At 47.6% G+C, this 24,533-nt stretch overlaps 1 protein-coding gene across 1 annotated transcript; it reads right to left on the minus strand.

The window, feature by feature from the left end:
- Slc15a4 (solute carrier family 15 member 4) lies at nucleotides 1-24,533 on the minus strand. Its single transcript, XM_027413856.1, has 8 exons — nucleotides 23,967-24,533; nucleotides 15,540-15,829; nucleotides 11,353-11,521; nucleotides 10,937-11,014; nucleotides 10,508-10,676; nucleotides 6,384-6,539; nucleotides 5,038-5,196; nucleotides 1-1,169 (listed from the first exon to the last, which is right to left on the minus strand). The coding sequence occupies exons 1-8, from the start codon at nucleotides 24,531-24,533 to the stop codon at nucleotides 1,021-1,023; spliced, it is 1,737 nt and encodes a 578-aa protein (XP_027269657.1). The 3' UTR covers nucleotides 1-1,020.

Consider the following 24,533-nt stretch of genomic DNA (forward strand, 5'->3'; position numbering starts at 1 on the left):
TCATGTTTGAGAAGCTTTTATAAAATTATACAAAACACAGCAACACACAGAACAAACCCCAGGTATGTGAGTAATGACACAAAGGTGGTAACCAGCCCAACAGCTCCCAGGCTTTCTCACTCACTCCTGCTTCCACCTTACCTTACCACTCACCCCTGCCTCCACCTTACCTTACCACTCACCCCTGCCTCCAGTCTCAACCTACAGAGTAAGATTCTAGGAGCAGATCTGCCTGGTGTGATTCCAATCTTCTGCCAGCTGCTGGCTGGTCTCAGTGAGGACATAGTGTCCTCAGGATCACTGATGCAAGTGCTTTAAAAAGCACATCAGTGGTTCAAGAACTAAGTCCTTCTGACCAAGGTGTCACACATCTGGGATCTTGGCACTCAGGTGGCAGGCAGAAGGAGGCTCCAAGTATGAAGCCAACCTAGTTTAACAAAGAGACCTCCCTTACCTCACCAACAAAACCTACTCTCAGATGAGTCTACACTACTGACCCAAAGGCCTTGGCATCACCAAGACCTGTAACAAGAAAGAGACTATGAGGGGAGCAGATGCTGCTCCTAGGGACCCTCACGTCATCGACCACACTTTCATCTCTAAAGAGGACCCTCTACCCCCCTTGATGGAAGTGCTTGCTAATCTTAAATAAAGGAGATGCTATGAGGAAGAAGTAACAGTGTAAGGAATAAGGATGCCAGCAGCAGAACAGTGGCTGCCCAGGACTCGAAAAGAGAAAGCACGGCTGGCTCAGGACTAGCAGAAACCTTCAGCAAGAAAAGCCATATTCTCAGCCCCATGCTTCTTCCCTGGCAGGCCCAGTGCACAGGAGACAGATCACAGTAAGGCACTCACCACACTCATCTGGGCAGAGGGAGGGGAAGCCAGTCCAGACAACATGCAAGTTCAGAAGTTGTAACACCAACACTCCCTCAATGGGCCTGCTGACACCGCCCTGGCAGTTAGTAGGCACTGAGGCCTTACAGTCTGCAGAACCCGTGAGTATGCTGGCTGTCTGCATCAGGTCCTTGTACTGGCTGGCCCCCCATCCGCTCTGGCTCGCTGGCGATCATACTTCACAGACACGATGAGGAAGAGCAGCAGTGTAGCTCCCTGGATGGCAGCCAGCAGGAAGAAGTAGTAATGCAGGTGGCAGCTATTGATGTTCCCTAGGAGTGAACAGACACCTCCTGGTGAGTGCACTCCATGGACAGGGCACCTTTGAATTGGCTCTTAGCCACCTGAGAGAGCACTCTGCACTAGCCATGTCCCTCCCAGGGGTTATCCCATTGGGTAAAAGGAAGGAGAGAAGGCAACTGTCCTGGCCCTAGCTCTGACACTGGGAAGATCCTCACAGGACTGAGGAAGGCTTGTAAGGCTTGTCAGCTCAGACAAGGTTCATGATGGTAACCTGCATTCTGTCTCCTCCAAACAGACAATCTGGAGAGAAGCTTCCTGTGCTTCAGCTCCTGACTGCATTGTCTAGGTCACAGCATTCACTTCTGCCTTTCTGAGGTGCTCTCCGTCACTCCACGTAAAGCCACTGTCTGTGTTCAGCACAGAGCAACACTTCTGAAGATGGACTAAGCCCATATGTCATTTCTCTCATCAAATGCTGCAGAGTGCTAAGCCTAGACAGCATTGTCATGGGGGTTATAGGCCTTCCCAAGTGACAGGCAGTTCCCACTAGAGCAAGACAGATGTTTTTTCAGGTCTTAACCTCTTCCAATTCTCACACACTACCCAGGTAGTCCTGACTGCTGCAATGAATACACCTTGCTCTCACTATAAAAGCAGCATCACAGGTCAAGGCCACAGACCATGGAGCAGCTGGGCTGAAAGGTACAAGCCTATGGTCTCCACTGTGACTCTGTACCTATAAGGACTCAGGCCTGGGTGAAGCAGTGCCAACAGCAATGCTGTCCACTTGGCATGATCGCTTCTGTAAAACACTGTTCCCCAAGATATATTTAAAAGATCCAGCATCACCACTACTCAGCATTGACCCAGGACCAAGACACATGACAGAGTGGCAGGATGACCACCTAGCTCCTGTCCCCATGAGCCACAGGTATCATTCATGTCACCTGAGGGCTGTCAAGGAGTAGGTCTAGGTGACTTGTCTCACAGAAGGGAACTGGCACACAACTAATGCTGTGGCTGTAAGTTGTTGCACTTTCTGACACTTCAAAAGCACGTTCTAGTGTTTATTCAGAAGGTGAGACTTCCTCCTCCTGACCTCTTTTAATAAATACTGGGTTATTCTACACATCCTTTTACTATCTGAGCAGATGCTCATTAGCATCACATGTCTATCAAGCAGTATCAGCAAGTACGAGACATGTGTTCCCACAACAATACAGATATGTGCAAGATTCTGATGCAGAGGGAGGACAAAGGCCCTCAGTCTGCCCATAGGGAAACAGCCCTGTTACCCTGAACCTCACAGACCAAAGACTGATTGAGTCAGTAAATGGAAGCCAGCTCCACCTGCTCCCTTGTGATCAGCGACACACCCATACTCCAGGACCTGTCTCCTCTGTGACTACAAGAGATGGGCACTTGATGCAACTTGATTCAAAAATTACATGTACCAATGATGTAATTTTATGTGCAGTGTTGAAGCTGATAGGACAAGTGGGCAGTGTGATTATGTCCACATTGTCAGCCCCAGAGCAGAAAGCATAGCGCAGTTTCCCAGGCCCAGTCTCATTTGGGAGTGCAGAGAATTCAAACATGTACCTATCATCCAAGAAGCAGCTGTCCTGGGTGGTCACAGACAGAACATTAAAAAAAAAAAAAGTTGTGTTTCATCAGACTCCAGGTCCCCAGAGAAAGAAATGAGAGTGCATTTGCCTCTGGAAGGCCTGAGCAGCAATGCCCACCAAAGCTTTTTCATAAAGCCAACACTGGAAACACCAATGTCCAATCAGGCAGTGTACTGAGAGGTTCTAGGTTAAGATATCTTTATCCAAATAATACCGGCCAAGCACAAGCCAGAGTTGCCCAGAGGCAGCAAGCTAGGGAGGCCAGAGAGAGCTCCCATGTCTCTGCCGCACCTTAAGAACTCCCCACGCGTCATCTTGAACCTCCCCTGACCACGCCCTGACAGGTGTGGTTAAGCACACCTATAGCCAGCTCTTAGGAAGCCTGGTTACAGTGTCTCCCTACAGGGCAGAATGAACAAGTTCACTGCAACACAATCCTGTGAGGGAGCCTCTTAGAACATTAAGTGCTGGAGGCTGATTCGCAGAGAACAGAATGTGTCCTGTGCAGGGCCAGGGTGGTCGGCAGTGAGGAGACACGACAGGGTTCTGAGCTGACTTGCACTAGAAGCACAGGGACAGGAGTGTCATTCCCACTTAGAGTGATGAGGTAGTGTTCAAAGGGGTAGAGTAAAACAAACAGTGCAACCAAAGTCTAGGGAGCCCTGAGACCTCACAGACTCCCTAGCCTACCAGGGACACTATATTAGTTCTGGTCACACCCCTCTTCTGCAAGAATGCTAACATGGGACAGGGGAGAGTGAGCAAAGGGCCCCGTGGCTGTGCACTTGGAGGGAGAAGGGGGTGCTGGCTTGGAGCTACTGTGCCCTTCTGCAGGAGGCATTCTTCTAGAGAGACCCACTCCATCTGATCTCTCCCAAGGTTACACCAGGCCTTTGTACAGCACTGACCTCATTGCCTGGAGAAAGTGATAGATTGCTAAGCACTGCAATCAAAGGAACTCTCCAGAGGCTTAGGTGCAGCCTAACAGAAACAACCAGGGACATTAAGACACTAAATTAGTGAATAAGGTAAGGAGGTGTGGAGTGGGAATGGGATCACCAAGAGCAGTCAACTCTGCACACAAACAATGTATCTAAAGAACTGGAGTCTAAGCCAAGCAAGGTGGCTCCCACCTAAAATTCAGACTTGGGAGACAGAGCCAGCACTACTGCAGATGAGGAGGTGATCAGAGTGATGCTGTGTCTCTTGGTGAGCTGGGAGGGGGGCGGGGCTGGGTGGTGGTTGCACTGTTTCCTTCACCCTGGCCCCTTCAGACACTATCTTACCACTGTCTCCTAAGTAGGAATGGCACTCCTGCACTTTGAGGACACCCTGGGCTACAGAGTGAGACCCTGTCTAAAATGAAGGCTCAGCAAACAACACTTGCCATGCAAGCCTGATGGCTTGAGCTTGATCCCCAGATCATGGAGGAAGGAGACAAAGTTGCCCTCCCCATGTGCACCATGAGAGCCACCTGCCTGTAGTATATGCACATATAATAATAACTGTTTTAAACTAAACAACTAGAATCCTGGTCTCTGTGATGACCCTTTGGGAAAGCCTGCGCCATGCACACTGACTCCATGGCATTCAGAACCAATGAGCCACTCCAGGGCTGTTACCCTTGCAGGTGGATGAGAGCAAGGGCAAGCCTCAAATCAGCTGGCTGATTTTACAACTGACCTCACATAGCTACAGAGTCAGTTACAGGTACCCAGTGGGAGGAGGTTTCAGCCTTCTGGGCATTACCCCAGGACTTCCAAGGAATCCAAGTCAAGGCTCTGGGAATCCCACAATTTCTAGAGAAAAATTCCTGACTTTTTCACAGTTATATATAAAAAAAGTAGATAGGTGCTACCAAGCAGGGCAAATGCTCACAGTGTGGCCATTTGCACAGGGAACATGTACTTGTTTAAAAGGCAAAGAATGCTGTAGCTCCTGGTTTACCCACAGTACTGCAGAGCTGCACAGAGAAGCATCCAGCAGACTGACCAAGAACAGTGTTGAATGACAACGTCACTGCCTGTCCTTCTACCATCCAGAAACCAAAGCTTCAGATCAAGCTGACACAGGAGCTGCCATGCAGGTCTCACTACCTTACTCAGCTCGGGCAGACTGCTGTGCTGGACATGGCAGCTAGCAAGGCAGTGCTACGCAATGCAGACTTTAAGAACAAGGTTTGGGCCAATGGCCTCTTGGGACAGACTGTATTCTTCACACATCCCACAGCAAGCACACTGCTTTCCCATCCCAGACATCAGAATCTTACCAAAGTCTGTATGGCTGCTCATCCACCCAATGGCCTTGAGAGACACCAGAGCTAACAGTCCTGAGCCCACAAAGGACCCAATGCCAGAGAAGAAAAAGAAGAGTCCCATGATGGCGCTCTGCATGGACTTGGGAGCAGCTGAGTATGCAAATTCCAAACCTAGAGAAAAGGAAAAGGAGGCTACACTGAGATCACCTTAGTCACCATGAGGAGGCCACCCTGAGGAGCTAGCTTCCCAGCAGCACACACAGGCTCCACTGAGGTCTGAGCACTCTCAGGAGTACTGTCGCCTGGTTGGAGAAGTCAGGGTTGGTGCCGACCACTCATCCTATGGTGGCTCTTAAAACACATCAAGCAAGAGCACCAAGCTCACTAAAGATCTTATGAAGTTTAGTTACAAGACAGACAAATGTTGTCTCATACCTGAGATCCTAGCATTCAACAGGCTGCTGCAGGACTGTTGCAAGTTTGAAGCCAGTGGGGCTGCAGTGTTAGAGCCTCTCTCAAGAAGTCAAGAGTTCGGGGGCTGGAGAGATGTCTTAGTGGCTAAGAGCACTGGCTGCTCTTGCAAAGGACAGGGGTTCTATTTCCAGCATCCACATGGAGGCTTACAACCATCTGTGACTCCAGTTCCAAGGGATCTGATGCCTTTTTGTGGTCTCCATGGGCATTACATGCATGTGGTGTATACACATACATGCAGGCAACATACCATACATATAAAATGAATGAATCCTTGCGGGGGAGGGGGTTGACACACAACCTCTCTCCATACAGAACCTACTTCCCAATCAACACAGCAGAATAGGTTCAAGCACCTATAAACTGAGATTCCAAGTGACCAGGTAGGACAAAGCAAAGTCCACTGTCACTAGTTACAGAATTCTGCCTGAGTTTGACAGGTGAGGCACCAGCATGTTCCTCTCCCCTCCCTCCCCCAAACCTGAGCATCACCACCTCCTCTCTTCCCATTGCTTCATCTACTCTAATGCCTTTATCCTGTGGTGTCTCACTAGTGACAGAGGCCCATGACAACAAGCTCCTTCATGTAAGTCTGCAACAGCAGCACAGCTGTGCTCTGCATAGAGGCTGGGAACCCACAAGTCAAGAGAAGACTCCCACAGACACTTCCCCTTCATTCCTAGGGCACACACAGGGCAGGTCATGGACTCATGAAAATATCTTAGGGAACACTGGGTTTGCACAAGAAAGGGCAGCCTCAGCCTGAGGACTACGATTAACTAACACATGCTCTAAGCCACAACCGCCTACCCCACCTCCAGCACCAGGACACTGCAAGGTATGATACAGACAGGCCCAGATGCCACCAGCATTCACAGGCTCACCTGCTATACTTGCAAATATTTCACTGATGCCAATGAGCACATACTGTGGGATCTGCCACCAGATGGGCAGGTCAGCAGCATGGTATACCACACCACCAATGGTCTGGTTGATGGTCTTCTCCTTTACCAGGTCCAGCCTTTTACTCTCCAGGATTCCTGGAATTGAGAAGCAGGTTAGTGGAGCACTAATGTTGTCATTCAGCTAAGTCTGCAGTGTATTACAGGTATTTGTCAACAATTCTGGTAGGTGCAAGAAAGGAGAGTGACCATGAAAGCTTCCGAGGCAGGTCACAGTCATGTCATCCACCTCTACCTCACAGTGAATTTTATAGATACTCACTATGTCAAGTTTAACCCTCAAGGGTCTGGATTATTCATTCTGTTCATCTTTTTAAAACTGGGGGGATGAATGAGGACCTGCATGCAGTCAATGGGGAGGGGGGTGAGGAAGCAGAGATACTTCCCTCATGGCATAGACACTGTAAAGTTACCCATAGTCCTGTAAGCAGCAACCCAAGTCCTCAAAGACACCACCACAGGCACAGAAACAAAAAGAAAATGCTGAATTAATGTGGACTCCTTCAAATAAATGAGCCCAGTTCGGTAGATGAAGCTCAAAAACTTGCCTATGTCCAAGGAAATAAAATAGACTGTGGGCAGAACCAAAATGAAGCACCACATGTTAAGGGTCTGAGGTAGCAGAAGGGCCAGCACAGCAGGGTGTGGAGGGGAAGACCTGGGAAACCACCACCAGAAACCTTAGTAACAAGTTGGTGCTACTTAAGAACTAATGATCTCCCGCAACTCTACAAAATGAACCATCACTAACAAAAGCACAAATACAAACCTCAGTACCATAGTAAAGAGCTGAAAAGCCACAAGTGACTTTCAGATCAAATGGAAATCAAAGGGAAGTTCTGGGCAGTGAGACATGTCAGTGGGCAGAAGACGCTGCTGCCAAGCTGGATGACCTGAATTTGATCCCCACAGCCCACATGGTGGAAGAGGAGAACTCTTTTAGGTAAGTTGACCTCTGGTCTCCAGACATGTGCTGTGGCCTGCACACCTCTACCCCACGTGCACACAAAATAAAAATTTGAAAGTAATAAAAAGTAAACAACAACAGAAAAACCCTACAGTAAATATAGTTAACAAGGTATATAGCAACAGGTAAATTCTCAGCATTATTATTTTTTCATTATTAAACAAGAAGGAGGGGCTGAGGAGATGGCTCAGCAGTTAAGAGCACTTGCTATTCCTGCAGAGACTAGAGTTCTATCTACAGTACCCATGAGACACCTCATAATCACTGGTTACTCCCTCTTCAGGGAACAAAATGCCCTCCTCTGGCCTCTGCAGGCACTGCACTCACATGCACAAACACATGCAGAGAGAATTAAAAAATAGAGCTGGAGAGACAACTCAGAGATTAAAAGCATTTTCTCATCCTGTAAATGGCCCAATTTCATTTCCCAGAACCCACGTCAGGAAGTTCATAATTACCTATAAATCCAACTCCAGGGATCTAATACTTCTGGATCCCATGGGTAGTTGCACTCATATACATATATACATAAATGTAATCTTTCAAAACAAATCTTAAGGCCAGCAGTGGTAACGCACAACTTTAATCCCAGCACTCAGGAGGCAGAGGCAAGTGAGGCAAGTGATCTCTGAGTTTGAGACCAACCTGATCTACAGAATGAGTTCCAAGACTGGTTCCAAAGCTACACAGAGAAACCTTGCCTCCAAAAACCCAAATAAATACATAAATAAGGAAATAAATAATAAAACTTAAATAAATATCTGGAGTAGTGAAATACAAGAAGTTAATATGAGTTGAGAGGAAAAATGCTGTCAAAGTGGGGGTAGAGAGTAAGTATTTCTAGTGGCCACCAAAGAAAGGGAACCTAAAGTCACAATTACTTGCTGCCATCATATGTGCAATGAAGCATAGTTTGTGACTTTACCACTGTCACTAACTGTAAACAAATAGCAGCTAACCTGACAGTGGCTCTGGACAAAGCCAGGCACAAACCAATCTAGAAGAAATTTCCAGTAATTTTACCCAAACTGTTCAGCAAAAGCATGTGTGCACGCGCACGCGCACACACACACTGGGATGATCATCAGAAGACAGGGAGGAACTAGTTTATTTAAAATAATCCACCAGAGCTCACAGGATTTTGAGAAATCCCACAGAAACGTCACCAAATACGCAGGGTAGTTAGGGACAAAGTTAACATTCACATACATTCCCGGCACCCACAGAACAACTCAGCCATCTATTTGGTCCAGGGGAACCTGACACCCTCTTATGGCCTTCATGGGTACTGCATGCACACAGTGCACAGACATGCAGAAGATAAACTGTTTTGGATTTTTTGGTTTTTCAAGACAGGTTTTCTGTGTAGCCTTGGCTGTCCTCAAGCTCACAGAGATCCACGTTCCTCTGCCTTTGCCTCCTGAGTGCAGGGATTAAAGGATGTGTGAATATACTTATTTAAGTTAAAAAAAAAAACACAAAAATTTTTAAAGGGAAAAGTGAAACCTAATACAAGGAAACACTTCCCTTAAGCTATCTTGGAAACAAGCCCAAGGCTACACAATTTGCAACCGAGGGCCTTTAAAGCCAGCTGCCATTGACAGGCATGGTGTAAGTAGAGTTGTATACCCTGTGATGGTAAGTATAAGGTGAAGTATACTACTCAAAGTCTGTGGATACTCCTCAGTCTCTGCCCTTGAACTGGGGCAGCCTGTGTGCAGCAGCAATGGCTGTCTCCATTGAGCTTGCTGGCCTGTGCCTCTCAACTCCCGACAGGATAGCTCAGCTCCTTCCTATGATCTTGCCACATAACAAGGACAGTTTCTTGGGAAGATAACTGCACACTATGTGTTCTCAACACACAAGTCAGCAGGCTGTCTGGATACAGCAAGTGCTAGACTCTATGAAACACATACTTTCTTGGCACTTTAAAAAAGAAGGGACAGAGCTTGAACAGGAAATCTTAAGACACTGGCCTGACACCTGTTTCCAGAGGCCATAGGACAGCTCACATGGCTCTGAGAACAACCATTTAAAGAGCCTCAGCCATGAATGAAACTGAAAGAAAAGAGGCCGTAAAAAAAAAACCCATCACAGAGCTCTATGAGAAAATGCCCCTAAAAACAAAGAAGGAAACAAAAGTCCTTCTAGCACCTAGCTGGTACAACTTCAGGATGCAGGGTCCCCCCCACCCCCAGGAAGAGATGCTGAGCACAAAGCCAGGCCACAGGCAGCTGAGGCAGATGGATAGACATTCCTTCCAGTCTAGGACTTCTAGAAGACTGCCCTGTGTTCCCAGTTCATGTGCTCTGCTTATTTCCCTGCAGACTTAGAAAGCAATGTGTCACTCAGACAAACCTCACTTTAATTATGTGTTTGAGCAACAGAAAAGGTAGTAGTTCTCTCAATAACCCAGCACCTGGACTTAAGCTGAGGGACTGATTTCTTTAAGCCAGTGAAGCACCGTATCAGCAGTGTGTGTTCTGCTGTGATGGCAGAGGCACTTTCTTAAATAGGGGCTCCCTTCAGCAGAGCTCAGCACCATGTTCCTTAGACCACAACTGTGTGGAAACCCCCTTTTTTTTTTCTCCTGCCACTATATTGCTATTATGGCTCAACATTTTCATATATTAATGAAGGCAGAACACTGACACTGAAAAGGTGACCAGACACCAGCCTCATCAGCAAACAGAAACAATGATGGAAATGATTGTCTTAGGGCACTGTCCCTTGCAGAAGTATGGTGAGGGACCTGAGGAACTAGCTCCTCAGCTGTTGAGACTTTTGTTGGGAGTTTCCCAGGAGCCTTAAACAATCCTACAAAACCTCATTCTTGATGCTGGGATACCTGGAAGCTCTAACAACTGTGAGATTCAAAAACGTCCACAGAATCTCCTCCTCTCATGCCCACTGTCAGCTTGCAGCCCTAGGAGATGAAGGTGTTAAATCAACATCAGAAGATGAAGAGTCACCAGCGGCTGCCCAGTATCTTGAGCACAATAACTAGCAGCTGCATGCTGTATAAGCCAAGCTGGCAGAGGGAGGAGAAATAAAGAGGCCAAGAGAGATGGTGGCTCACCTGCAGCAAAGGCAGAGCACATGACGAAGAACATCCCCACAGCAATCCTCTTGAGGGAGGATGGGAGCAGGCCATGTCTCCTGAGCACTGGGTCCACTAGCTTGTCCTTCAGTGGGATGAGCAGGAGGATGAGGACTGCATCGAACATGGTGAGCCAGGCTGCAGGCAGCTGCACAGAGCATGGCATTAGCTGCAGTAAAGCAGCTCCACAAACCACCCACACATGACCTCCAAGATGCTTCAACTAGAGCCACTGACTCACAATGGGTGTGTCCTAAGCTGAGGGAAGGGCTGATTCAGACCATTTAATGGCACTAGTTAACACGATCTCAGCAGGCTGTAACCAATCAGGAACTAGTTCTAGTGGCAGTGTCCCAGCTACCTGGTGCAGCCACAGAAAGGAAGTCCAATCACCTCCAGGTCTCTTACCGTGTGGTGGGTGGTGGTGATACTTGAGATTTCTGGAATCTTCAAATGAAGACTCTGTAAAACATATGTGGTCTGCATCTGGATAAAGAAAGCAGATGATGCAGGTAAGCCAGCAGAGCCTCTTCAAGCCCACACACACCCTCCCTCCTCTAGCTGAAGAGGTGACACCACCTTTCAGAATCAGATACGGCAATTACTGGCTCACTGTAGAGTCTCTTTGAGAAGAGCTGCCAGGCAACCAAATGAGAAGCTAGAGAGTCCAGACAAGCAGACACACCCCACTCTCAGCTGCCTCTTGGGAAAGGTTTTCCAATCTGAGTCCATGACTGGAAACTGTGGTGACTTGTGACTAGCCCTGAGCCCTGCACTGCAGCACCTGCCACAAGGCTGGGAAGCCAGCCACCTGCAGCACTCACTTGGAAGTACACTGTCCAGTAAGGAATCAGAGCCAAGAACACAGGCACGATCTTGACCAGGGCTTTCACGTCTTCCACTTTGTCCTCTGTGAACGGCCCTCCTCGCGACATCTTACATGAATCAAACAGACTGTGTTTAGAAGATTGCTGAAAGACTCCAAGGCCTTCACTTTGGGAAACAAAATGAAGGAGTTAGTTTACTTCCATCCCCAGTGACAACGCTCTGGTAACAAATCACTTCTGGGGTGGGAAAGGCGGCTCTCTGTACTGCCCTGCTTTAAGTCCTTCTGTGACTAACTGTAGACTGCACACACAGCTCCCGTGGCTGACCGCAGGGCCTTTGGACAGGGCAGCTGTGTCTAATGAACCCACAGGGAGAGTATCTCAACCACAGGGCAGCAATGTGGCCTGGACTTAAGCCATCTGATAGCAATCCCTGTTTCACATAAGTAGACACTAGAAGGACTAGAGGGTGCCCTGATGGCAGAAAAAGCAACATCTCCCTTTGGGATGAAGGGGCAGTCTGAAGTAAAGAACCGTGATGGGTGCTACAGAAGGATGATGGGGGACAGGGCACTCACTCCTTCACCTTTATCACCAGCTGGGAAGTCCTATGAGGCTCTTATTGGCCCATAAGAGGAAGTTAGGACACAGACCAGACAAGAGCTGTCTGTGTCAAGACCCCAGAGTTGGGGTCAGGACTGGAGTGAGGCCTTCTTGGCTTACAGGGTCATGCCTGCACACCCACACCTCACTCACAGCTGTGGGTCACATCCCAGAGTACTATGAGTGCCTCTGCCTCTCTGGCTGCAGCTTTTACAAAATGAGTGCAGCTCTCCAGATAGCAATAAGGTCTTTCCCAGCTACATAATACCAATACAGACTGCAGGGAACTGTGCACTCACTCCTGACCAAAACCAACAGGAGACATTCAACCCCACTAACAGCCTCCCAATTCCAGACACTGGAAAGGCAGCTGTCTACACTGGAGTTTACAATCCTAGGACCTATTTCACTGAACTGTCACATTTAATTTTTTTTTCTTATTTTATGTGAGTGGTTTGCCTAGATGTATGTTTTGGCTTTGGAGACAGGGTCTCACTATGGAGCTCTGGCTGTCCTGGAACTTGCTACACAAACCAAGCGGCCTCAACCTCACAGAGATATGCCAGTCTCTGCTATAATTAAAACCATGTGCCAACACACCCACCTTGCCTGCATACATGAAAGTGTTCTGTATGTATGCCTGCTGCCCTCAAGAGTCCAGAAAGGGGCAATGGATCCTCAGGAACCAGAGTTGTAGAAGACTATGAGTGGTGGGAAACAAACCCAGGTCCTTTAGCAAGTGCTCTTAACTACTGAGCTGTCTCTCCAGCCCCTTATTTTATCCTACAAAGCTGATGCTCTGAATCTGTATATTCTAAGTTCAGGAAGATTGATAAACTAAAAACCATACCTTAGTATTTTAGACAAATTCTGATGAAGTAAATGCCTACTGCCTGTCTAGTACCACAGAGACTAAGTGTGAAGGAGTCACAGGTTCCTATACTTTATTTGTCTTCATTTGAGAACATCCCTAACTCCTCCAAATTCCTATTTATCTCAAGTCCCCATGTACTTGATACAGGCACTACCTGTATTATCTATCGATGAGCACATCCTACTAATGATGTGTCTCTGAAATACATCGATGCCAAGAACCAAATCCCCTTGGCACCAGGGCTCTCACAGGCCACTCAGAACCCCTCAGTGTGTTGTTATCACTAAAGTACTTTAAAGCTGATGAACCAGGGTGTCTCTAAAGCAGTGGTTCTCAACCTGTGGCTAACAACTCCCTTGGGGGTTGAAGGACCTTTTCACAGGGGTCATATATCAGATATCCTGTATAACAGATATTTACAATATAATTCATAACAGGAGCAAAAGAAGTTTTTGAACGAAATAGCAATGAAAATAACTGTATGTTTGGGGGGAGAGAGGATCGTCACCACAACATGAGAAACTATTAAAGGGCTGCAGTGTTAGGAAGGCTGAGAACCACTGGTCTGAAGCTTCCCAATCACCAAGTGAGGTGGCACATGTTTAACCCCAACACTAAAGAGGTTGAGTCAGGAGAATCACTCCTATAGAAATGAAGCCAAGGACAGAGCCAGCCTGAACCACATGAGACCCTGTCTCAGAAAAAAGGAAGCTCCTAGTCCACCTGCATGGTTAGTACTCTATGCTGTGACATTAAAAGAGCACCACAGTCACAGACAAGAGTCCACTGTTCTTCCCACGAAGGCTGTGACTCAGTTTCCCTGTACTTGTGTGTAGCCTATGTGTCCAGGCTCTGAAAGGCTAGGTGCACAGTATGCCACCCTTGGATTGTCACAAACTCCACACAAAAGCACTCAAAAAAAGCCCCTGGGCCAGCTCTATTATAATATAATGATATGATGATGAGAAATCAGACTGTCAGGTCTCATCTAATGCCAGCACCACATCTCCCTCCGAACACATCGACCTAGAACACACACACAGGGACAGAGCCAAGGGTCAGACCCATGCAAAGAGCTGTGGCACTTCCTGGGCTCTTCAATCCCACTCCAAGCACCCCAAGTAGCACAGTGAAAGGCGCCACTGGATATTAGGCTGCTAAGAGCCTTGCATACCTCACTATATTGAGGCCTTACAACAATCCTAAGAGCTGTCCAGTTCCCCTGGGCAAACATCAATGTCAGGCATTGTAATGTTTCTGAACCACCAGGCCCACAGCAAGTTCAAACAACTTAGCTGACTTTCCAACCCTTTCTGCTTACTTCTGCCCCAAAGACTTCCAAAGCTGAAGCTTAAAGGAAACCAGGATGCTGCTCAGTCTCACCCTTCCTGTGCCATGTGTGCACTGAAACCCCACAGGTCCTGGAGTAATGCTGGATCCTGGCTGAAAGGTTCTCATCAGGGCTGTCTGCAAAAGGCTGTTGTGTGCCCACGACTATCGATCTAGATTAGAAACAGCTATAGTCTACAACACTGCTTCTATCTGGCTAAAATAATGCCCTGGCAAACATCAGGATCTGCTGGAACTGGGTGACGTCCAGCTTTGCAAGTTCCTCAATGCTAGTCCCTCCTTTTTGGACAGGATCTGAAAGCTGACAGAGCAAACAGCCTTCCCAAAAGGTTCACAAAGAGGTTTAGACAGTCACAGTCAAATTTCACACAAGGGACTCATGTGCCATCAGCAGAACTACAGGAGTCACTCTGTGTACTTCAGGTCTGCCACTAGAGGCTTCCCATACCCCAGCAATGTACATAGACAAGCACAGGCAGGGATGTGCATATTAGCTTGCAGAACACTTTCACAACCAGGGCCACAGGAAGCTCTAAGGGCAAGGAGTCCATCTCTGTTCAGTAACTATTAGAAATCCTTAGGCTCAGCAAATCACTGAAAGGGAGCTGACCACCAAGGTCCAGGAGCTTCACTGAACTTTGGTTCTCTCTATGCTTTGACTGCTCTGGTGGCCATAGTACCGCAGTCTGTCTTATGTCACAACCACAGTCAAGGGACCAGTTTACTCTACATAGCAGCCTGCAGAAAACACAGAAGTATCTAAGTTCTTCTTTGGTTGATCTCTGGACTTCGTTAATCTGCACAGAGCAGGACCACAGGTCACCAGCAGCAGCAGCAGAAGGGGGAGATCTCAGAACATGGCTGTTTCTAAAAGTTCCAGGCTGAGGACAATCAGCATTGAGGCTGTGCAAGCCCCCTTCAAGTAAAGGTACATGGGCCCCAAAGTGCATCTCAAGGTATGTCTGTGTGCCCCTCCATCAGAGAATAGCTGCCATGGCCCTGGATGAGGGCCACTCATGCTGACCAATGAGAGAGATGACAGCTTCCTTTAGAGCACACACAGCCTAAGTTCTCATTAACACACTGCTGTGTCTAAAGCACATGATGTGTCTCCACGGTACTCTCCACAAATCCCTACCTTCAAAATTTGCCACTAAGCAGCAAGGCATCCTCACCCATGCTGGCAGTGAGGAAGTTGGACATAGAGTACTGAACTCAGGATTCAACTAGTTAAACGGCAGGGTTTACACCACAAACTTTCTGAATGAAGCTGGCTTGGAGACCAGACACACAAGCTGCACATCCCAGACTTCAGCTGGTATTTTATCTGCAGGGAGGGAAAAGTTGTGTGACTCACCCACTTCTCCTGGGCCCTCCTCTCTGGGAGCAGCAACTGTAGGTCAGAATCCTGAACATGTCAGTGAAGGCGCTGCCATCGGGGGGCTTGGTGATGAAAACACTCTGGCCACAGAGGAAGACTAGGAAAGCGATGGCCACGCAGACAGTGGGAATCAAGTAGCCCGTGAGAAAGCTAACATTCTGCTGAATATAGGCAATGCCTCCTAATGACAGGATTGCTCCCAAATTAATGCTCCAGTAAAACCAATTGAAAAATCTCCGAGTGGCTTCTGGACCACGATCTTTAACCTAAAGTAACAGGGAAAAGAAGGCATAAGAACATGTAATCCTCTACACTTTTCATTTATTCTCTAAACAGACAAGCTTTATTGTTTACAATAATTAAATGACCACCCAACCACCCACGGCAGCTACAAGCCTTGCCACCACACTAAGCACCTGACCATCTCCTTGATGAGAACAGACATAAGGTGTCTCAAGTCCCTGTCTTCAGCAGACAGTAGGACACAATCAAAATGCTGTTTACAGGTGCAGCCAGTCTCCTGACAAAAGTCATCTTGTACTCAATCACTTCAGGAGCTGGAGGCCTCTCCAAATGCCAGCAAGTAACATAAGCACCTACCTCGAAGCCAGCAGGAATGATCCTTAAAACAAGTTCCAGAACCTACAGCCCAGCCCAACAGAATCATCATATTGGATTATCAGGAGCCTGCACGGCACCATTATATGGAGCACCAGGCCTCACTGAACTTAACACAAGTACTATGAGGTCCTGCCAAGCAGGCTCTGGCCCCCATGGACAGCAAGGTTTGCTCAGAGGCAAAGTACCAATCCTATTGCATGGGGCCCAAGCATCAGAGTCTTTGATAAGTCCACAACTAAGCTGGAAGCATAGTAAACAGTTACAATCACAAACTAGCTTTAGATTAAAAAGATTATGGTGTACACCTGTAATGCCAGCATTTGAGAGACAGGAGCAGGAGAATAATGAATCAGAGGCTGGCCTGAGCTACACAAAAGATCTCATCAACACACTCAAGAAATACTCAAAGTCAGCCCTAAGCTGACTCTCCCCTTTAGGTGCAAACCCCCAGGCAAACCTGTAGATCCCACTGGGCTGGTAGCTGGGCTTCTTCCACCTATACTTTTTACATCTATAAAGACACTCTGAGGATGGGCCCAGTCCCAGCCAGCATCATTTTAGACAGTTTCATTTCACAAATTGTCTTAAGCAAACCCACATACAGACACACATCACTAGCCTCATCCTTAATGGATGAAAAGAGTTCAAAATTGGCTCCACAGCACACCTGTCTTCTGGTGCATAGAGCAATCTCACCTGCCTAATACCAAGCTTTAAATGGGAGCAAAGTTGTGAAGTAAGACATGCAGTAAGGCTTCTAATTGGCACCCTAATTCCAGAGTGTTTAAGACTAAGGTAAGGATGCAAACTATACAGTCAAAACTGACCATCCTTTGACAATTATTAAACTCCAAATAATAGCTACGACACTGGCAATTCCTACATCTGAATTTTAGTCAGATAGTTACAGTCACATCAAACTTAAATATCCAAGTTGTTGGTTTGATTTTTTCTTTTTTTCAGGGATAGGGAGTAAACCCAGGTCCTTGCAAATATTAAGTAAGCCCTTTACCACTAAGTGCCATTTCCAATCCCCAAATGAACCAACCAACCATAAACACTTGGTTGTCCTACACATATCAGTTCTGAACAAAGGCCCCACTCTAAAGGCGGGTGTTACTGTAACAGTTTCTTACAGCAGAGGCACAATATCTTTAAATGTTACCCAACAATGGACATCAATATCCATGACACAGTGGAGACAGGCCAGAAAGAAAAAAAAAAAAAAAAGGGCAGAGAAATAGAGAAAATAAAACTCAAAGTAAACACATATATACTTTTTGTTTTGTTTTATTTTGTTTTTCAAGACAGGGTTACATGTGTAGCCTGGCTGTCCTGGAACTCGCTCTGTAGACCAGGCTGGCCTCGAACTCAAAGATCCACCTTCCTCTGCCCTACGCCCAGTACTGGGATTAAAGGTGCACCACCACCACCAGCTCTATCTATCTATCTATCTATCTATCTATCTATCTATCTAAAATACTTATGTGTGTGTGTGTAAACATCATATACACATATACATGTCATTGTTTTGACAACTCTGAAAGGATACAGACCAGTTTAAACAAAAAACAAAAGCAAAAGCAAAAGCACCTCTTTGGAAATGGGATCAGTTGCCCAGGCTGGCTTCAAATTCCTGAGCTTACATGATTGATTCCCCCTGCTTCAACCTCTAGAACAGCTGGAACTACAGACATGCACCACAATGCCAAGCACATAACAGGAAACATTAGATACTAACTGAAACGTTCCAAGCCCTTCCCATTACACATAATAGGACCACATACATCTCCCCACATTCATAGAAACAGCTCATCCTCCAAAACAGTAAGGAAATACTTGCTCAATTGGCATGGCAGAACCCTACCTAACCTTTAGAGTCCTTATGTTCTTTGTAAATTTGGTGGTCAACTGACTTCACTGTTCAAGGCTGCCTGCCAGCCAGAGCTGCTTCATACATGGAGGCTTACTTCCAGGGCCTCAGTAGCCACACGACATCAATCAGCACACAAACAGAACTGCTGCTGACTGAGCAGTCACATGCCTCTTTCTCTCTGCCCTTGGCCAAAGGCCACAGCTTCCCCATATACCAGTCGCATAACATCACCACATGCCCTGTCAAGGCTGAGCAAGCTCTCCATATCCCCCCTCCACCACCACCATGAAAACACTGTAGACAAATGGAGAGTAGAGGCCAGCAGACCAGAAGGGAGTATAGGTTTAACTGGAGAATGGTATTAGATTCTCAGGAGTCTAACCTCTCCCCATTGGAACAAACACCATACCATCCTGGGTGTCCTGACTCATGCTTCAGCATAATCCCAGCACTCAGAATCTCTGCTGAAGCAAAGAATGCCTACAGTCAACAAAGGAGTCTGACTCAAAATTAAAGCAAACCACAAAGGCAGTGCTGTCTGCTCTACATGCATGGTAGCTTCTTCCTCTTAGGGTCTCAAGTAACCCAGGCTGGGCTCCAACTCCCTATGTAACTGAGGAGGGCTTCAAACTCCTAATCTTCCTGCCCTGCCTTCCATGTACAAGAATCACAGCCAATCGAGTAGCACTAAGCTCACTATTTCAGATATCACCAACCAAGAATGCTTTGGCAACTGGTAAGCACTAGGGAAAACTAAGGGCAAATTTTGCCTTTAAATGAACCACCTTTGAGAGTGACTGTTTATGGATTTGCACTACTCACTCTGAAGTGACCTGGTACTCCTGCTCATAGCCACAGCCTGGCTCATCTCTCACATGAGAAAGGCATTCTGACAGCACCAGCCAGAGAAGCAGAAGCACCTTAAAGATAGCAGCAGCACACCCCTCTAACTGGCAAGGGCCAGCAACCAACCCAGGCAGAAAACATCGGCACAGCATCCTTCCAGCCAGCCATCTGGCTTCTGCAAAGCAGCTGACACATTAGGAACAAGGGAGGCCTTGAAATCTCCCTCAAAGAACAGTCATGAGGCAGCAGACAGCAAGTGCCTCCTTAAAGATCCCAGCTACCTGCTAAGGATGTAACTTACAGGCCACTAGATGAATCTAAATGTAGCCCATGGTCTCCTGTATATTCAAATCTGTAAAGCCACCACTGCCCTGTCCTTCACTTACTGCTGTGCTCCCAACACCCCTGGGAACCTAACCTCTTGCTGTGGGTGAGGAGTATGTTCACAAAGAGAGACTGCATGCACTAAGCTCAGCCATTCATCAGTAGAGGGGCTGCACCTTACTTCTCACTTACATATTTCAAAGTTACAGGAAAGTTAAAAAACAATGTAAGATGTACCCTTTTTGTATATCTTTAGTTCTATTTTTTTCTGTTAAAAGCGTAACATCCTGGGACAGCGCAACGAGATGGCTCAGCAGGTAAACGCATTTTCAGCAAGTTTGAAAACCTGAACTCCATCCCCAGAATCTAAATGGGAGAGAACTTATTCTTGCAGGCTGTTCTGACCTCAACACATACATCATTGCCATGAAAACACAGACTGACACAGACACGTATACTAGTAAAAACACTCAGAAGGCAGAGGCAGGTAAATCTCTGTAAGTTCAAGGCCAACCTAGTCTACAGAGTTCCAGGCCAGCCAGAGATACACAGAGAGACTCAGAAACAAACATGTGAACAAGAGTGTTGACACACATCTCCCCACCCACACACCTTTGACTGAATCTCTTAAAAACACTGTTCTTCTATGTAACAAAGGTACAACCACACCTAAGAACATCACCCCCACCATCTAATGTGCAGTCCATAGTTCAATTATCCTAAGCACCCAAAACAAAGGCTTTAAAAAAGACAAATGGGAAGCCCGGCATTGGTGTCGCACCAGCACTCGGGAGGCAGAGGCAGGCAGATCTCTGTGAGTTCGACGCCAGCCTGGTCTCCAGAGCAAGTGCCAGGACAGGCTCCAAAGCTACACAGAGAAACCCTGTCTCGAAAAAAAACAAAAACAACAACAACAACAAAAGGATAAATGGGTGGGGTACACACACCCGTAATCCCAGCACTCAGGGGGCAGAAGCTAGAAGATAATCAATCATGAGTTTGATGCCAGCCTGGGTTACACATAGAATTCGAGGCCTGCCTGGCTGCAGGGCAAGGGCAGAGCTCAAAAACCAAACCAAAACAAATCAGTGGAAGCCCAGCGTGGTGGCACATACTCCTCACAGCAGCGTTCACACACAGGTCGGAAGGACTGTCTGGGCTACTTAGTGAGTTTGAAGGCAGCATGGGTTACACAGAAAAACTCCAGGCCAAAAAATGAATAAATAAAATGGCCAAGGATGGTGGGGGATGGACACGACTTGGGCAGAGGCAGGAGTATCAAGAGTTTAAGGTTATCTTCTACTAGTGAATTAGAGGCCAGCCTAAGCTACACTGAGACTATGTCTCAAAAATATAGCAAAATAAAACAAAAATCCAAACAGCAAACCAAACCAAACTGACCACACCCAAAGTGGCTGTCAAGTTTCTCTAGGATTCTGGCATCTAGAAGGGTCTCTTCCCCAGATGGTGATAAGTATGTAGATACTAGAGACAATTCCAATTACCCTGTGGAAGAGCACTATTCTTAGCTATAATGAAGTATGCACACTGGGACCCACTCAGTGACCCCTCTGTTAGCGGGTGCTAATCAATGGTCAACTATCTACTGGAGAACACTGACTCTAAGACACACTGCATCCAATCTGTTCCCTCAGCACTTTCTGAGCAGCTGGGCCCTGACAGAGACAAAGACAGACAGAGAGACAGTCAGTCACCCCAAGCATACTACAATCAAAGCTTCTCAAAACGTACGTGTGTGTGTGTGTGTGTGTGTGTGTGTGTGTGTGTGTGTGTGTGTGAGAGAGAGAGAGAGAGAGAGAGAGAGAGAGAGAGAGAGAGAGAGAGACCTGGCAACAGCAACTGGTATCTAAATGCACAAGGACCAAAACTTATTCAGAATCAAATGTGCAATGGTCCCAAGATGTTCCTGGCAGTGCTTTGCTCTGTGATATCCTTCTGTCTTGATTCTGCACAAGTACCACCCACATTTTACACTTCACACACTGACACACCTTATGACTACAACAAACGATGCCTAACACTCCTTGGCTAGATTATGGGAGTATAGTATAGGCTAATCCATAAGATGAGCACACTGTTACCACTGCATAGAGAATATTTTTCTACTGTCACAGAAGCACAATGGCTTAATTTCAAACAGCCAAGACTTGGAATATTTTCCTACCAGTCATCACACCTCAGCTTTCAAGGATGGAGCTATGGCTTTGGACTGTATCATGTTGTGCAAACACCCATCTCATTACTATGCAAATTGGATTTCATCTTTAATAAATGGTAAGTTATTCATACAGCAAAAAACTGATTTGAAACAAATTCATGACTTGGTTGATATCAGTCTATTTTAGACTCTCGGAGTCATGTAAGTTCTCAGGTGAAAAGGAGCTGTAAGTGCAAAGTCTAAGGAACCCCCATGTATACCATGAAGCTCAAACAACGCCAACACAGGGATGCATAGTCAGAGGTATGCTGCATGGTAAGGCCCAGTTTGCTGCTTACTTTCCTGTTTCTGTGATAAACACCACGTTGAAGGCAATTTATACAAGGAAGGGTTTATTTTGGGCTTAAAGTTCCAGATAAGAGTTCATTATGGCAGCAGACATGCTGGCTAGAGCAGCAGCTCCAATCTCAAACAAAACCCACACCCCAGTAACATACTTCCTCCAGCAGAGTCACACCAAATCCTCCCCAGTCACCAACTGATGACCAAGTATCAAAATGTATAAGACTTATGAGGGCCATTTCACCACACCTAGACTTAAAGGACAGAGCTAATGTGCTTTTGACCCTGTGTCTTCAAGGTGCACTAGTGGGACAGAGGCCAAGGCCATGAGTCTGGGCTTGAAACTGCCCCTGTGTGAGAAGCACCTTTCATAATTCTAAAGTAGCAACTACTTTTGTTTATATTTTACTTTTATGAGTCGTGCTCCGCAGCCCATAATAGCCTAGAACCATACTGTCTGAGCTAGCTTTAAACTTGTGGCAATCCTTCCTGCCTCAAAATCTTAAGCACTAAGATTACTACTACTTCTAATATAGGTGAGATGTGTCCTCACTGAATTGGTCAACCTTAGAACCATGTAAACAAGACTTCTGAACATGGCCCAGTTCTATATTCATGGTGCTACTCTCTGAGCAAATGATTTCACCTTGGTGACTTAAATTTCAGGCCCTGAAGGATCAGTTTAGTGCTGACACCCAGAGCTCACCTTTCCTGCAGCTCACAAACAACCCTCTATCTGGCACTCCCTACCCTACCTAGCCCTACCGCCCTCCTCCCATGTCTGAGTCCATCCCTTTACTAGGAGACTGTCTCCACTCTAGACCACACCTCTCTCATTAGACCAGCTGCAGCCAGAGCTATGCTATCATGCACCTGCCACACAACCCACTCTCTAAGGCAGCCACCTGCAATCTTTCTGCAAAGGAACAACGTGTGTTAGGTTTTAGGAGACATCTATCTGGCCTCTGTGACTACTCAATTCTACAAGTCTAGGAGAAGCAGAGGGGATGAGTAAGCAGGAAAGAGCAGGACCTTAAAAAGCTTTATCCACAGAGCCTGCCACTCAAGCCCCACATAATTTCCACTGCTTACAAAATACTTTATTTGCATTTGACCACTAGATCCATTCTTAGCCTGTGAGAGCCCTAAAAGGGGAAGCTGAGCAGATGAGGCAGTCAGGCGCTAGCAGATCACTTCTGCTCTCCAAAGCTCTGGCTCCTCCTCTGTCTTCGTCTTGGTGGTCAGAGCAGCAGCATGACATTGAACTTTCCTACCCAGGCCACTCCAAAACTTATTTAAAACAATAAAGACCAAAACTAAGTGCTTGCCCATAAGTTTGTAAATGGAAAACTAGTACAGTGACAGCCCTCTGTACGTGTCTGTCCTCCAAATCTCTAACTTAAACCTTTTTTCCTTCAGATCTCAACTCAAATGACCTCACCATTTGAAAAGTCCCTTCACTTTAAAACTGCCCTGGCCATCACATCACACATAATCACCTCGTTAGGTGAAGCCCTTCCTACCACCCAGATCACACCTGTTTTTACAGCTTTCTCCTGTCTACTCAAGGGCTTCCACCCACACTAAAGGCCAAGTTCCCCCAGAGCAAAGGATGGGTGTGGTTCCCTCCCCTCCTTCAGTCCCTGACCAAATGCAAGGGCAGATGTGGATACAGGCTCCCTCTTTACCAGTCAAGAGCCTCTTTCGAGGTGTGGAATGGGTATTCATGGGTTTCCTCCCCACCTGGATTAGAAGGAGCCTTGCTCTCCTCTCCCCCTGCCCACTGGGGCAGATGGATTTCCTCCCCACTCTGCAAGGAAGTCCCTTCAGGACAAGTCTCCTTCCTCCATTAAGTAGGTATCAAAGGCAGGTGACCTTCTCTGCACTACAAGAGAAGTGCAGAGAAGCCAAGAAGTCTTCCCTCCACACAGCCTTTATCTTTCTCTAGATGCGAGGTGAGGGTGAAGGGTTTGGGGCGCTTAGTGGACAGCTCCCTACTTTCCCATCAGTCGCGCAATCAAGTGGGGGTGTAGGTTTAGGTACGTGGGGTGGCTCGTTCTTTCCATCGGTGGAGAACACTGGGGCACTCGCAGGTACGCAGAGTACCGGGGCGGTCGGTCCCCGTGTCCTCAGCGTAGGGCACTTGGTGCAAAGTCAGGTATAGGCTCAGGTAGGCGTGGCGCTAAACCGGGAGGACAGGGACGGCCCGGCTCACCTGGTCCGCGCCGAAGGGCGTGATGTTAGCCTTGACCGTGGCCACACCGAGTCCCACGAGCACGAGCCCCACGAAGGTGGCGGGAGCGCAGCGGCGCGCGGCGGCATAGGGACACACCGCCGTTCCGTTGGGGAAGGGCGCCGAGCAATTGCGGACGAGCTCGGGGCTCGGGTCCCCGCAGAGCGCGGCGCGCGAGCGGGGCGCGGCCAGCAGCGGGAAGGCGAGCATGCCCAGCAAGTAGAGCGCCAGGCTGAGCAGGATGGCGCGCGCCCGGCCGAGCAGCGCGTCGGCGAGCCATCCCCCGAAGGGAGAGCCCAGGTAGGTGAGGCCCATGAAGAGCAACAGCGCCTGGCTGGCCTGCGCGCCCTCCCAGTTGAACGGCGCGCCATTCAGGAACAGCACCAAGTTGGCCGTGACGCCGTAAAAGGCGGCGCGCTCCAGCAGCTCGGCCAACAGCACCGCCCCACACGCCGCGCGCCGCCCCGCAAACACCCCGGGTGCCGCCGCCGCCGCCGCCGCCGCCGCCGCCCGCCGCGAACTAAGAAGCGGCGCCCGCTCACCCTCCAT

The sequence above is a fragment of the Cricetulus griseus genome, chromosome 4 (genome assembly GCF_003668045.3).
Source record: "Cricetulus griseus strain 17A/GY chromosome 4, alternate assembly CriGri-PICRH-1.0, whole genome shotgun sequence".
NCBI lineage: Eukaryota > Metazoa > Chordata > Mammalia > Rodentia > Cricetidae > Cricetulus > Cricetulus griseus.